Source organism: Phacochoerus africanus, chromosome 6 (genome assembly GCF_016906955.1).
Source record: "Phacochoerus africanus isolate WHEZ1 chromosome 6, ROS_Pafr_v1, whole genome shotgun sequence".
Taxonomy (NCBI): Eukaryota; Metazoa; Chordata; class Mammalia; order Artiodactyla; family Suidae; genus Phacochoerus; species Phacochoerus africanus.
Genome location: NC_062549.1, coordinates 50,489,745 through 50,505,371, shown reverse-complemented (window position 1 = coordinate 50,505,371; position 15,627 = coordinate 50,489,745). Strand labels below are relative to the sequence as shown.

General features: G+C 35.8%; 1 protein-coding gene across 1 annotated transcript in view; it reads right to left on the bottom strand.

Annotated features, from left to right (window-relative positions):
* The window catches only part of CNGB3 (cyclic nucleotide gated channel subunit beta 3), a 151,261-nt gene that overhangs the window by 76,276 nt on the left and 59,358 nt on the right, over nucleotides 1–15,627 (bottom strand). Inside the window, exon 4 of the mRNA XM_047782944.1 lies at nucleotides 1–146. Within this exon, the coding sequence (XP_047638900.1) occupies nucleotides 1–146 (146 nt within the window). The remainder of the gene's footprint in view (nucleotides 147–15,627) is intronic.

The window sequence follows — 15,627 nt, the reverse complement described above, 5'->3', positions numbered from 1 at the left end:
CAGTTTTGGGGCTGGCTTCAGGTGAGGACAGTTCACCTTCCACCAACTTTCTCTTGTAGAAATCTGTTCTCTGACGCAGTCTTCTCACCAGATTGTGTAGTTGGGCATCGGCATACTCATTAATAACTGGGGCTTCAAGCGGTTTGCTTTTTGGATGAAAGGAGAAAAAAGAATGATGACAGAGTTGGCCATGAGGAGATACACACAAGGAAGGGGTTATCTTCACTTTCCTTATATACCCAACATTATTAAGTGCTCCTTTCCACAATGGAAAAGAACAACTCAAGAATTACGTTTGCTGGAAATAGTGCCTATGCAATACAGATTTGCCATTGAAAAATTAGAATCCTGGAGTGCCTGTTGTGGCACAGTGGAAATGAACCCAACTAATATCTATAAGGATACAAGTTCGATACCTGGCCTTGTTCATTGGGTCGGGGATCTGGCTTTGCCTTCAACTGTGGTGTAGGACACAGATGTGTTTCAGATCCCATGTTGCTGTGGCTGTGGCATAGGCCAGTAGCTGCAGCTCCGATTTGACCTCCAGCCTGAGAACTTCCATATGCTGCAGGTGTTGCCCTAAAAAGAAAAAAAAAATAGAATCCACAAGTACCAAATAACTGTTCTTGGACATATTGAATCTTGATGACTATAACTCTGCCATTAGATCGTATCCTCGGAAGACAAAAAGTTGTAAGTGTCATGGTAGGCAATGCCATTAATGTGGGTTTTTGGTGTATATGTTCTGCATAACCCAGGGACAATGATTATTATAGATTTTACTCACATAATTAATAGTGTTATGTGACTGAGTTGACTTTTATGATAAGGGAATTATATAGGTGGGTCTGATATCATCAAATGAGCCCTTTAAAAACAAGCAGAGAGTTTTTCCAGCTGGTGACAGAACAGAAAGTCAGAGATTTGAAGCAAAAAGGAATTTTACCTGAAATTAATTCCCCATTTTTGGCTTTGAAGGAGAAAGAGGCCCCCTGATAAGAATTGTATGAGGCCTCTAGGAGCTGAGATTGATCCCTGGTGCATTGATAGCAAGGACACAAGGACCTCAGTCCTACAGCCATAAGAAACCACATTCTGCCAATAATTTGAGTAAGTTTTGAAGTAGATTCTTCTTCAGTGATTCCAGGTAAGAACTCAGCCAGGCCTGGATGACACCTTGGTTTAATCTCTGTAAGACCTTAAGCATAAAACCCAACCAAGCACATGAGAATTCTGATCTAAGGAAATGTGAGCTAATAAATGAATGTGGTTTTAGGTCTGTAAGTTTGTGATAATTTGTCATAGAAATTTATAATTAGTTGTAGAAAACTAATTTATCTCATATGTTTTAATGAATTTCTTTTCTCTAAGAAAACATACAAACACAGTATAACATATAAACCAGTATATTTCATAATGATCTAGGTTTCCCTACAGATTTTCCTCACTCCCTGCCTTTCTTTTGAGGTCTGAAACTGGGTCTACATGGGCCCTTATAGGTTCTAACCAGTCTCATCTTCTCACATCCATAGCTGCTCTTTCCATCTCACTTCCAGACTGGAACCCATGGGGTTCACATTGGCACTGGTAACCAGTGGATTCCATTTAAATGGGACATTAATATGAACCCTTCTCCTTTAATCTCCATTTTCCACATGAATCACAAACACATCATATCTGATTGTTTACAAATTCCCAGACTACTGATGTCTTTCTCCCTCCTCTTCTAATTATCATCATATAATTTATATGCATCAAGGTTCTTCAGGTGTGTCCCACTAAGACCTTTATAAACAATTCAAGGATGGTGAAGATGGAGTGTCAATGGAAGCAAATCTGATACATATTAAACAATACAGAAATAAGAGGGCATTAGGTACACAAAATCAGTAAAACTTTTTTTTTCTGATTAAGAAATCCCATTTATATCATTTAACAAATTTCTGCTTAAAAATCTTAACATGCCTAGAAGTTTATTTATATATCAAACAGTTATTGAGTTTCTACATTATGTATCAGAAATAGAAAGATGATGTAGACAGAGGCTATTCCTATGGAGGTTCACAGTTTAATGGAGGAGGCAAGGAGGTAAACAAGTAGCTAATAATAAGTAATTAAAAATATGTACAAAATGCCATGCTTACACTGAATTTGGCCTGCAGTATTAAGGAGAGGCTTCACAGAGAAAGAATCCTTAGTTCAAAAGGATTAGAAGGACTTTGACAGAAAAATGAAAGAAGGAACTTCCAGATCTTGAGGACAGTATGTTCAAAGATGTGAAAAAAAAAATCATGACGTGTTCAGCAAGTATTTTGGTTTGACTGGAAGAAAGTGTGCCTGTGGAGGGGGCCAGGTGGTGGTGGGGTGACAGGAGTGATGGGGGTTCTGTCTGGACAGGTGAGTGAGGTCAGCTTTTGATGGTTCCTTATGATCTGCTTAGGAGTTTAAACATTAACCTGAAAGCTGATGGGAACCTGTGGAGAATATTAGGCAAATGAGGAGTATAAGGAGATAGACGTTTTGGAAAAGTAACAACATGGGAGAGTTGAAGAGGAGCAGGGTAAATGCATGGAGGCGAGGAAGGAAGTTAATAGGTTAGAGTTGATGAGGAAAAAAGAGAGTGACTAAAGAAGTATTTTAGAGGCAGATCAAAGAATTTGAACTTTTTGGATAAATCCAAATAAAGAATCAAGAATAATTTGTACAAGAGACTATATTCACTAAGATAACTATTGCAAGAGACTAGATCCATGAAAACATTAATATAAATTGGAATTTAGAAATGAAATGGTTGTATGTAGTGAAAAAAATGAGTTGTGTGGACATACATTGTGTGTGTGTGTTCAATTCATGTATTTATAGGACCTCTTGTAATAAGACCTTGTTTGTGATACCCATGAAGAATTCAGATATACAGTTTTGGCAACAAGATCTTGATGATTCAGTGCATATTGGATATTTAAAGCAATGTTAGTATATGACATAATCATCAACTGACATTCTCAAGGTCAAGAATGGTATATTTTCTTTATATTCCACGAGATCTAGGACAATGCAAATTTTCAAATAAATGCTTATTAAATAAACACACCCACTACTTCCAACCTTTTTTTGGACCTTATTTGATGTGTCTCAATACACTAAAATATCTATAAAAAATAAAGTTGAGTGTTGGTGGATCATTAACTGTAAAGTCAGATAGTCAAACTATCAAAATGTCTAATTCAAGCCCTAAGACCTAAGGAGAATGTTTTCCTTTCTTGAATTATCTATAAGCCCTGTTGTCCATATAACTGCCACTTAACACAAGTTTGTACTATACAAATATACCTCATAGTTAAAATACTGAAAATTATATTAGAAAGCATGTCAGCATTTCTAAACCATAGCTGTACTTTAACTACTATGTACTTCTCTTTTGTATTAGCTGAGCATTAATATGTCAATCTATTATAGCCTTTTTTTCCCCCAGCTCTTTTCTACAGTAATCCTTGCCTGTTTTCTTTCCCACCTAAACACTTACAGAAGCCATGAGTGTATTTCTCCTTAGGTAATTTTGTGAATGAAAGAAAAAGTTAAATGGAGATGAAAAAATGTATATTTCATAGAATAAACAAAGACGTGAGTGGAATTATAAGAGGGAACCAATGGATATGCTTTACATAATAATGCTACATTTGAACTATATTTGATAATTCTAGTTTATATTATTAATTATATTTATTTCCGTTTAAGACAATAATTGTGGCATATGGAAGTTTCCAGGCTAGGGATCAAATCAGAGCTGCAGCTGCCAGCCTATACCACAGGCATGGCAAGCCAGACCCAAGCCACATCTGTGACCTATGTCATAGCCTGTGGCAGTGCCAGATCCTTAACCCACTAAATGAGGCCAGGGATTGAACCTGCATTCTCATGGACACTATGTCAGGTTCTTCACTCACTGGGCCACAATGGGAACTCTTAATTGTATAATTTTAAAAGAATTATTTCTCACAATTTCTTGATGAAGATTTGGGAAAGAGTAAACATATTTTATAAATTTTGGTAAACAACCATGAATGGAAAGTTTTATTGGTAGTCATCTCTGATTGAGATGGGTAATATTTTTAAAATTTTATATGTACCTATGGAAGAATAAAGAATTGGTTATTGTTAAGTACAATTTATTTATTTTTTTGATAGAGAGGAAACTCTTCTTTAAAAACAGTTGATACCCAGTAAGAGAATTATAGCAGTATTCCTCACTTTCTAAAGTCTAATGACTGGAGTCCAATCAGAGATATAGGCAGAAAAAAAAAAGTTATATAATCAACAATTGACCCTGTGTCTGGAATTGCAGAAAATTTTGCTTTCCAGGGCAATGTATCACAGTAATATTGAGATGGGTTAAATAGACCTTTCTTTTGTAAAGTGATAGGAAAGCCAGTGTGAAAGGAATGGTCTGCAGGTGTACTCAGGAATATCAGTAGCACTGGGAACTATGTCTAGTCACTTATAATGGAGCATGATAGTGTGAGAAAAAAGAATGTATACATGTATGTGTAACTGGTTCACCATGCTGTACAGTAGAAAAAAATAATGTATTGGGGAAATAAAAAATTAAAAAAATGAAAAAACAAAACAAGAAAGAGTACATAGGTAAAGTGTAGATTTTGAATTGATTCTTTTAAATTGGTATTTATTTGAACTCTAGGAAAGTTTTCATGTACACATTGAATAGCTTTCTGCCAGAGTAAACTCAGAATGTGACTGTATTTGGAAACAGGATCTTTACAGATGTAACTATTTAAGATGAGGTCATACTGGAGTAAGGTGGACCTTTCATCTAATGACTAGAGTTCTTGTGAGACGGCCAGGTGAAAACACAGAAGAGTCACACTGGGAGAATGCCATGTGTCAACAGAGGCAGATACTGGGGTGACACATGTACAAGCCAAGAAATACAAATGATTGCTAGTAATGACCAGAAGCTAAGGGGAAGACATGGAACAAATTCTCCCTCAGAACTTCCAGAAGGGCCATCCTTGCCAATACCTCGATTCCAGGCTTCTAGCCTCTAGAATTGTGAGAGAAAATTTCTGTTGTTTTAAGCCCCTCAATTTGTGGTAATTTGTTATGGCAGCCCTAGGAAACTAGCAGGACTAACAAACTGGATGACTATGATACCACATGGGCAGCACAGATGGAATCATAAGTTGTAAGATAAATATAAATACATTAAATTTAGTATATGTTAAACTTGAGGTGTGAATGAAGAATTAAGGTCTTTAAAATACATTCAGTATATCAGGCAGTAGAGAATTTGGGTCTGGAAGACAGTAGGGGAGACAGAACTGGATGTGTTGAACAAGGAATCACCTGTCTAGAGGAGATGGTGGAAATTGCACAGAACAAGCAGGGATTGGGAAGTCATAACCTTGGAATTTGCTGACATTTAAGGAGTGTCCTAAGTAAAAGACCTGAGAAATAGCTATTATGGAGGTAGAGCTGAGAAAGAAAAATGTCACAAAAGTTAGGGAAGCTAAGGGTTCGAAAAAGGAAGTCAGTAGTGTTTTATACTCACAGAAAGTGAGTAATACGGGCAATAAAAGAAGACTTGAAATTTAGCAAGTAAGATTTCATTGGTAGTTTTTAAGAAAATTGGTTGGGGAAAAGTGTAATGTCATCAAATTTTGTCATTTTTCTCCTCATTTGTCTTAAAAATATTTTGTAAGAAAAGCACTTAGAATCTGCCTTTGTTAGCTAAATAATATTTTAGATTTCCATTCATTAGTTCCTAAACTCATTTGAAAGTAGTATTTCTTTCCAGTAATAAATTCTTCTTGAATAACTTTTGGCTTTTGCAAACTTTGCTAGATTCTTCCTAATGCCTAATTAAGAATTAATTCACATTTCAGTGGCTTAACTCGTTAAAAAATTTCAGTTGGTTAAAGTCATTAAAACCTGCTATTTCTGTCTTAATAATACATAAGAATTAGGCAAATGATATACACATTTCGGGAAAGAGGTGGTCAAGATGGAGGAGTAGGAAGACCCTGAATTCACCTCCTTTCACAGGCACACACAAATTACAACTATTTACAGAGCCCCCATCCATGAGAAAGACCTGAAGACTAACGATTTTTTTTTTTTTTTTACAACCAAAGATATAAAGAAGGGATCACAGCAAGGAGTGTAGGATGGGTGGAGACATGGCGCTGTCAGGACCCACACCCCTGGGCCAATTAATCACAAATGGGAGGAATATCACAATCACAGAGGTTCTCCCCAAGTAGTGAGGGAATTTGGCTCCTCATCCCAGTGGTCCTATATTTGGGAGGTGAACCCCTAGATTGTCAGGCTTTGAAAACCAGCAGGGCTTATGTTTGGGAGAGCCAGAAGGCAACAAAAAACAAAGATTCTGCTCTAAAAGAGTGTCTATGAAATCTCACACACTACACGTCCTAGCACAGAGACAATAGTTTAAGAGGAGCCTGGTTCAGATCTGCTTGTTGATCTTGAAGAGCCTCCTAGAGAGGCAGGAGGCAACTGGGACTCTCCTGGGAATGGAGATGCTGGCTGCAGCCGTTTTGGGGAGCTTATTGCACTCTGTGGACACTGGTGCTAAAAAGCGCCATTTAGGAATCTTCCCTCTAGCCTATAGCACCAGTGGCTTACCTGCCTACCAGTGGACTGGCACCAGATCCATTGTCTCCTTTACTATGCTGCAAGTCATGAGGGTATCTTGCTGCAGCCACTGGCAGGTCCCTTGGCGTCCCCTAGCATAAGTAGCCAGGCATGTGGGGACTCACCTCCACTTGCCAGTAGGTCACAGTCACTGCATGAGGAAATTCCTTGCAGTCAAGTGAATGGGGAGAGCCTTGCTTACCAGTGTGCCCACAGGAGTCAGACCTACTACAACAAGAGGAGAGGAGAGCACACAGCCCACAAAGGGGCACCCCTATTTGGTCACCCATCTTTGGTGACCAGAGGGGAGTGTGTTGCTGGGTCACAGAAGGTGTCTCCAACATAAGGTCTCTTCTCCAAGATTGAGAATTGTAACTCAATTACTTAATACATAGAAATAAGAGCTGTGGGATGGAAATCCTGTGAAATCAGATTGTTATGATCATTATACAACTACAGATGTGATAAATTCATTTGAGTAATAAAAAAAATTAAAAAAAGGTAAAAACAAACAAACAAACAAAAAAGAAATAAACACAGAGAATTAGGCAAAATGAAGAGACAAAGGAATATGTCCCCAAATAAGGAATAAGACAAAACCTTAGAAAAAAAAACAAATGAAATATAGATGAGTAATTTACCTGAAGGAGAGTTTAAGATAATAATCATAAAGATACTCATTGAATTTGAGAGAAGAATAGATGGCACAGAATTTCAACAAAGATAAAAATATAAGAAGAACAAGAGATGAAAAATATAGTAACTGAAATTAAAAATACACTCAAAGGAATCAATAGTAGATTAGATGATATAGAAGAATGGATCAGTGATCTGGAAGACAGAGTAGTAACATCACCCCAGCTAAACAGAAAAAAAGGAAAAGAATTTAAAAAAAATGAATGCTACCTAAGAAAACTTTGAGGAGTTCCTGTTGTGGTGCAGAGGAAACAAATCCTACTAGTATCCATGAGGATGCAGGTTTAGTCCCTGGCCTTGCTCAGTGGGTCAGGGATCCGGTGTTGCTCTGGGCTATGGTGTAGCTGGCAGATGTGAGTAGGATCCCATGTTGCTGTGGCTGTAGTTCAGGCTGGCAGCTGCAGCTCTGATTGGACCCCTAGCCTGGCAAAATCCGTGTCACAGGTGTAGCCCTAAAATGCAAACAAACCAAAAAAAACCCAACAACAAAAACAAAAAAATACTGAGATAATATCAAGTGTACTAACATTTATATTACAGGAGTGCCAGAAGGAGAAAAGAAAGAAAAAGGAAAAATACCATTTGAAAAGCAGTAAAAGTAACCACTTATGTACAAGGTTCTAATAAGACTATCACCTGATTTAAGAACTATCAGCTGAATTTAAGAGATTATCAGCTTCAAATAATCACACACACATATATGAATATATATATATATAAAATTATATATAAATTTCATAGTAACCACAAACCAAAAATCTGTAGATACATACACAGAAAAGAGAAAGAAATTCAAACATAACTCTAAATTAGTTATCAAATCACAAAGGAAGAGAGCAAAAAAGAAAGAAAAAGAACTACAAAACAGAAGTACCCACCATGGCATTGTGGGTTAAGAATATTCACTGGGGAGTTCCCATCATGGTGCAATGGAAATGAATCCGACTAGGAACTGTGAGGTTGTGGGTTCGATCCCTGGCCTTGCTCAGTTGGTTAAGGATCTGATGTTGCTGTGAGCTGTGGTGTAGGTCACAGATGCAGCTAGAATCTGGCATTGCTGTGGCTGTGGCGTAGGCTGGCGGCAACAGCTCCAATTAGACCCCTAGCCTGGGAACTTCCATATGCTGCGGGTGTGGCCTTAAAAAGGACCAAAGATTTAAAAAAAAAAAAAAGAATATTCATTGAGTTGAGTTGCTGAGGAAGTATGGGTTTAATCCTTGGCCTGGCACAGTGAGTTAAAGGATCCAGCAGTACCATAGCTGTGGCATAGATTGCAGCTATGGCTCAGATTCAGTCCCTAGCCTGGGAACTTCCATATGCTATATGGGCAGCTATAAATTTTTTTTTTTAAAAAGAGCCACAAAATAACTAGAAAACAATTAATAAAAATGGCAATAAGTATGTACCTATCAATAATTACTTCAAATATAAATGGACTAAGTGACTTGATCAAATACTTAGAATGGCTGAATGGGTTAAAAAAAAAAAAGACTCATCTATATGCTGCCCATAAGATACTTATTTCAGATCCAAAGACACGCAGGCTAAAAGTGAGGGGATGGAAAAAAAAGTATTACACGCAAATAGAAACAAAAAGAAAGTCAGGATAGCAATACTTATATCAGATAAAATATGCATTAAAACACAGACTACAACAAGAAACAAAGAAGGACATTGCATAATAATAAAGGGATCGAGCCAACCAGAGGACATAACCCTTTTAAGTACTAGTGCACCCACTGTAAGGGCACCTAAATGTAAAGTGACTATTAAGAACCATATAAGTTGGAGTGGATAAGCAATGAGATCTGGCTGTATAGCAGAGGGAACTATATCTAGTCACTTCGATGGAACATGTGGAGGATAATGTGAGAAAAATAATGTGTATGTGTATACACACACACACACACATATATATATATATGATTGGCTCACTTTGCTGTATAATAGAAATTGACAGAACATTGTAAATCAACTATATTAGAAAAATAAAATCTTAAAAAATACATTAATTCAAAAGATATATATATATATATATATATATATACTACAATAATAGTAGGGGGTACAATAATAGTAGGGGACTTTATCATCAAACATATCAATGGAAAGATTATCCAGACCAAAAAAATCAATAAGGAAAGACTGTCCTTGAATGATATATTAGACTAGAAGATTTAATAGAAATATATAGAACATTCCATCAAAAACAGAAAAATACATATTCTTTTCCAGTGCACATGGAATATTCTCCCAGATAGAACACATTAGACCATAAAACAAATCTTGATAATTTGAAGAAGACTGAAATCATGTCAAATGTCATTTCTGACCATAACAGTATGAGACTAGAAATCAACTACATTTTTTTTTTCCTTTTTAGGGCCACACCTATAGCATAGGGCTAGGGGTTGAATTGGAGCTGCAGCTGCTGGCCTGCACCGCAGCTGTGGCAATGTTGTGATCTATACTGCAGCTTGAAGTAACACTGGATCATTAACTCACTGAGTGAGGCCAGGGATTGAACCCTCACGAACACTATGTCAGGTTCTTAACCCACTGAGCCATAAAGGGAATTCCTCAGCTACAATTTTTAAAAGTGCAAAACAAACACATGGAGTTTAAACAATATGACACTGAACAATGGGTCACTAAAATTATCAAAGAGGTAATAAAAAAAAAATGCTGGAAGACAAATGAAAATGGGAACATCATATTCCAGAATTGATGGGAGTCAACAAAAGCAGTTCCATGAGGCAAGTTTGTAGAAAGTTTATAGTGATATAGATGTATCTCATAAAAACAGGAAAAATCTCAAACTCTCTATCCTTAAACCTAAAAGATCTAGAATAAAAAGAAGAAACAGAGCTCAAAGTTAGAAAGAAGGAAATTATAAAAATCAGAGCAGAAATAATTGCAGCTGATACCCACATAACAATAGAAAAAATCAATGAAACTAAGAGCTGATTCTTTGGAAAGATAAACTAAATTGACACACCTTTAGCTAGACTCATCAAGAAAAAGAGAAAGAACCCAAATAAATAAATTCAGAAATGAAAGAGGAGAAATTGCCCCTGACATCACAGAAATACAAAGGACCATAAGAGACTACTATGAGTATTATACACCAATAAAGTGGACAATCTGGATAAATTCCTAGAAACGTATAATCTTCCAAGACTAAATCCTGAAGAGACAGGAAATGTGAATAGACCAATTATTAATAATGAAAGTGAATCAGTACTAAGAAATTACCCCCCCCCCCAAAAAAAGTCAAGGACAAGACAGCTTCACAACTGAGTTTTAGCAATCATTTAAGGAAAAGTTAACAATATTTTTACACTACCTAAATGGATATATTTTCAAGAGGACATATAGATGGACAAAAAACCACAAAGAAAGATGCTCAACATTGCTAATTATTAGAGAAATACAAATCAAACTACAATGAAGTTTCACCCCACATAGGTCTAAATGGTCATTATCAAAATCTACTATCAGTAAATGCTGGAAAGCGTGTGGAGGAGAGGAAACCCTCCTGCACTCTTGCTGGGGATGTATCTTAGTACAACCACTATGGAAAACAGTATATGTATATTCCTCAAAAAACTAAAAATAGAACTGTCATATGATCTAGCAATATCACTCCTGGGCATCTATCTGGAGAAAACAATAATTTGAAAAGATACATGCACCCCAGTGTTCTTTGCAGCACTATTTACAATAGCCAAGACATGGAAGCAGCCTAATGTCCATTGACAGAGGAATGGATAAAGAAGAGGTGGTAAATAGATATACAATGGAATATTACTCAGCCATAAAAAGAATGAAATAATGCCATTTGCAGCAACATGGATGGACCTAGAAATGATCATACTAAGTGAAGTTAGAGAAAGACAAACATCATATGATATCACTTATACATGGAACCTAAAAAAATTGATACAACTGAAATTATTTACAAAACAGAAGCAGAGTCATAGACTTAAAAAACAAACTTATGGTTAGCCAATGGGAAAGGAGGGGAGGAGGGATAGAATGAGGATTTGAAATTGACATATGCACACTGTTGTCTATGGACTGGATGGCCAACGGGGACCTGCTGTACAGCACAGGGAACTCTACTCAATATTCTGTGATAACCTATGTGGGAAAAGAATCTGAAAAATCCTGGATATGTGTATATGTATAACTGAATCACTTTGTTTTACAGCAGGAATTACCACAACATTGTAAATCAACTATACCTCAATAAAGCTTTAAAAAATTTAAAAAACAGAACTACCATATGGTCCATCAACTCTTCTTCTGTTTGTTTATCCAAAGAAAATAAAAACACTAATTGGAAAATATATATCCCAATGTATATTGTGGTACTGTTTATAGTAGCCAAGGACTTCCCATGTGGCTCACAAGAATATAGTAGCCAAGAAATTGAGGCAACCTGACTGTTATTGAGAGACAAATGGATAAAGAAGATATGGTGTATGTATGTGTGTGTGTATGTATAAACTATACATTATATATAAATTAATATTGTTGATGTTATATTATTCAACCATAAAAATAAATTAAATATTGACATTTTTAACAATGTGGGTGGATCTAGAGAGTATTACACTAAGTGAAATAAGTCAACTAGAAAAAGACAAATAACTTATGTGTCGATTCTAAAAACAAACAAACAAAACAAAATATAATGGACTCATAGATACAAAGAACAGATGGGTAGCTGCCAGACAGGAGAAGGTGGAGGTGGGTAAAACTGATGAAAGGGTTTAAGAGGTACAAAATTTCAATTATAAAATAAATAAACCCCAGGATATGACATCGTAATAAATGGTCAATAATATTTAATGATGGTGAATTATGGTTGTGATCATTTCATAATTTGTGCAAATGTCAAATCTCTTTGCTGTATACCTGAAATAGCATAATATTGTACATCAACTATGTTTAAATAAAAAAGAATATTATATTCTAGTTTGGGAAATTTAAGGGGGAGACAGTCACGGGTCACTTTTTTTGACTTGTGTTTATATTAATTAAGGATAAATTCAGAGAGTTGTCTTCAAAAGGTACAACTGAAGAAAAGAAATCTGATTTGAATAAGTGAAAAACTTTTCAGGATTAAATTTCTGAATGAAAACACTTGAAATTTTCACAAAATTCTGATTTTTCACCAATGTGTCTGGTGCTCTATGATATAAACTACAAATGTTAGGCAAACTTGGGTCATTAAGATATAATTTAACCAAGCCTCACTTTGCTGTCTTCTCACATTTACCTCTAAATACTGTGAAAATTTTGAGCTGTTTGTCACATTTCCCTTCTACATATGGTATTGTTTGTACACATTAGTTTGTACATATGGTAATGTACATATGGATATTATGATGCACAGTTTTCTAACCTAAACTATTCTTGATCTGTGCAGAACATCCTATGATGCATTTATGGCTCCAAATCTTGTTTGCAAACCTCCTCCAGCAGTCTACTTTCTCGACCTCTTCTGCTAAACTTGTAAGTGCTGGAGGTTGTATACATAACACTTATTTTATTGTTAGTGAATCACTTTCTAATGGTCCATAAATTTGGTACCTAATTTCGTTGAAAGTTAAACAACTGTTTAAGACTAAAGTCACATAAAATTTATAAAAATATTGCCATATAAATTTCATTTTATTTTTATTTTTAATAACTTTTTATTAACGATTTTTATTTTTTTCCATTATAGTTGGTTTACAGTGTTCTTTCAGTTTTTTCCTGTACACACACACATGAGTATGTATATATATATATATATAAAATTCTTTTTCTCACATTTATCCTCCATCATGCTCAAATTTATAGCCATAAAATCCATATGTACACATGTATGCACACATAGCATACAGACGTACACTAACACACATAAGAATCCTCTCCAAATCTTAACCCAATTGGAAAGAGAATTTGGGTTTCTTTTATAGCATTTCAATATAAACATAAAATGATCTTAAGAACTAATATATTTCACTTTAATAAACATCTTAAATTCCCTAATGAGTTTCAGGCTTGAGAGTAAAGTAAGCTATAACTATGTTTTTATTATTTCTTTTATACACTATCAGTCTGAATAGTTAAAAGTATGTATTACAAATGTTCCTAAAAATTGGTGTCATGGGGAAGTTGTGAGGTGCATTTTGAATGTCTCATTCATTTATTCTACAGATATTTTTGCATGTTACTTTTCATCAGGAAAGACGGCATATTCTACATTCACCACTTACTTTGAAGATTCTTTTTTTCTCTCAAGATTTTTTTTTTTCTTCTTAGGGCCACACCCACAACATATTGAATTTCCCAGGCCAGGGGTGGAATTGGAGCTGCAGCTGCCGGCCTATACCACAGCTATAGCAATACCAGATCTGAGCTGCATCTGCAACCTACACCATAGCTCACAGCAACACCCAATCCTTAATCTACTGAGTGGGGCCAGGGATCAAACTCACATCCTCATGGATACTAGTAGGGTTCATTACCACTGAGCCACAATGGGAACTCTAAGATTTTTATAAAGTACAGAAATATTTGGTGTGTATAATAGATAAATTGTAGATACTAATTATGAAATGAACACAAACATACCTAAACCTAACACTTTGAAGATTCTTTAGTTAATACCCCTCTCTTTCATTTTACTTGTGCCCTTACATCTGTTCTAACTTATTATCTGCTTCTGAGTAAATCGTATTTTCTTATTTAAGAACTGGCCTATTGGTATGTGCTACAAACTGAACCCTCCCATTCATATGTTGATGCTCTAAACCCCAATGCAACCACTGCAGACAGGACCTTTAGGAAGGTAATTCAAGTTAAAAAGGGTCATAAGGTTTAGATCCTAATCCAATAGGCTTGGTTTTCTTATAAGAAGAGGAAGAGACACCAGAGGGCTGTCTCTCTCTCTCTGTACATTTGCAGAAGAAAGGGTATGTGAGGACATAATGAGAACATAGCTGTCTATAAGCCGGGAAGAGAGGCCTTAACAAACTAGTCTTGAGAGCACTTTGATCTGGACTTCTAACTTCCAGAACTGTGAGGAAATAAATTTCTGTTATTTAAGCTGCCCAGTCAGTACTATTTGTTATGGCAGCCTGAGTAGTCTATTAGAAAATGCGTACATGTCTGGGAACAAAAGGGCTAAAGCTATTTTAAAAAGCAGATAAAATAGATCAAGATAATAGGCTGAATGCCATAAATCTCTAGAAATGACAAAAAAGCCTGCAATACTGGAAAACAGGAAATTGCTAGCTGGAAAACAGGAAATTTGAGAAGTTTCTTAATGATGGAAAGCACATGGGTTCATATGGTAACTTATTTAATTCTTACACAATATGAGGAACTTAGAAAAGATCACTGTTGTTATTATTAATGAAAAAAAAAAAGCATTGCCCAAACTACTCACAGGAATGTTTCTTGCAAAGTGAGAATGGTTCTTGCAAAGTGAGAATGGTTCTGGAAGTTCTCTACCTTTGAAGAGGGTGGATTCAAGAGCCATGGTCAACCATTAGGGTGATTACATGGGAAACCATGTTCACAGTAAATGAAGTAGGTTGCCTTTTTGCTCACCAGATCTTCACAGAGTGGATGAAGGCAGAAGCAATTGTCTGCAGGTTGGTGCAGTAAGATGCCATTTGCACTGAAGAAGCCCAGCTGTATTCCCAGTTGATGGGAAAAATCAGAGGGCATAGGGGACTCTATGTCTCGACAATGAGTGTTAGTTATAACTTTCTTAGCAATTTTAAAATTAAAGTATAGTGTGTAGTTACAATGTTTTAGTATCAGGTGTACAGCATGGTGACTTTTTTTTTGCTGATACAATTTCAGGTTTATAGGTTATTAAAGATATTGGGTATAATTCACTGTGCTATACAGGAAGTTCTTGTTGCTTATCTATTTTTTTCTTAGCAGTTTTCTTCCCCACCATCACTGCAGAAAGAAGACAGTAAATGTAACAGAATCTGTAGCAAGTTATTATCAAATGGTGGGATGAGTTGAGAAGGTGGAGTGAGACGAGGTGTAGTGGGATTGATCCCCCTCAGATGATATCAATAAGGCGAATATTGTCTGCAGGGAAATTAAAAAAACCTATACATAACTAAAAATCAGTCTTTCAGTTGTTAATATGTGCTAATAATTCTAACATTCTTGATGAGAAAATACTTCTATTCCTAAGGAAGACCATGCCTATAATTCCCTTTTTGTATACTACTGATCTAC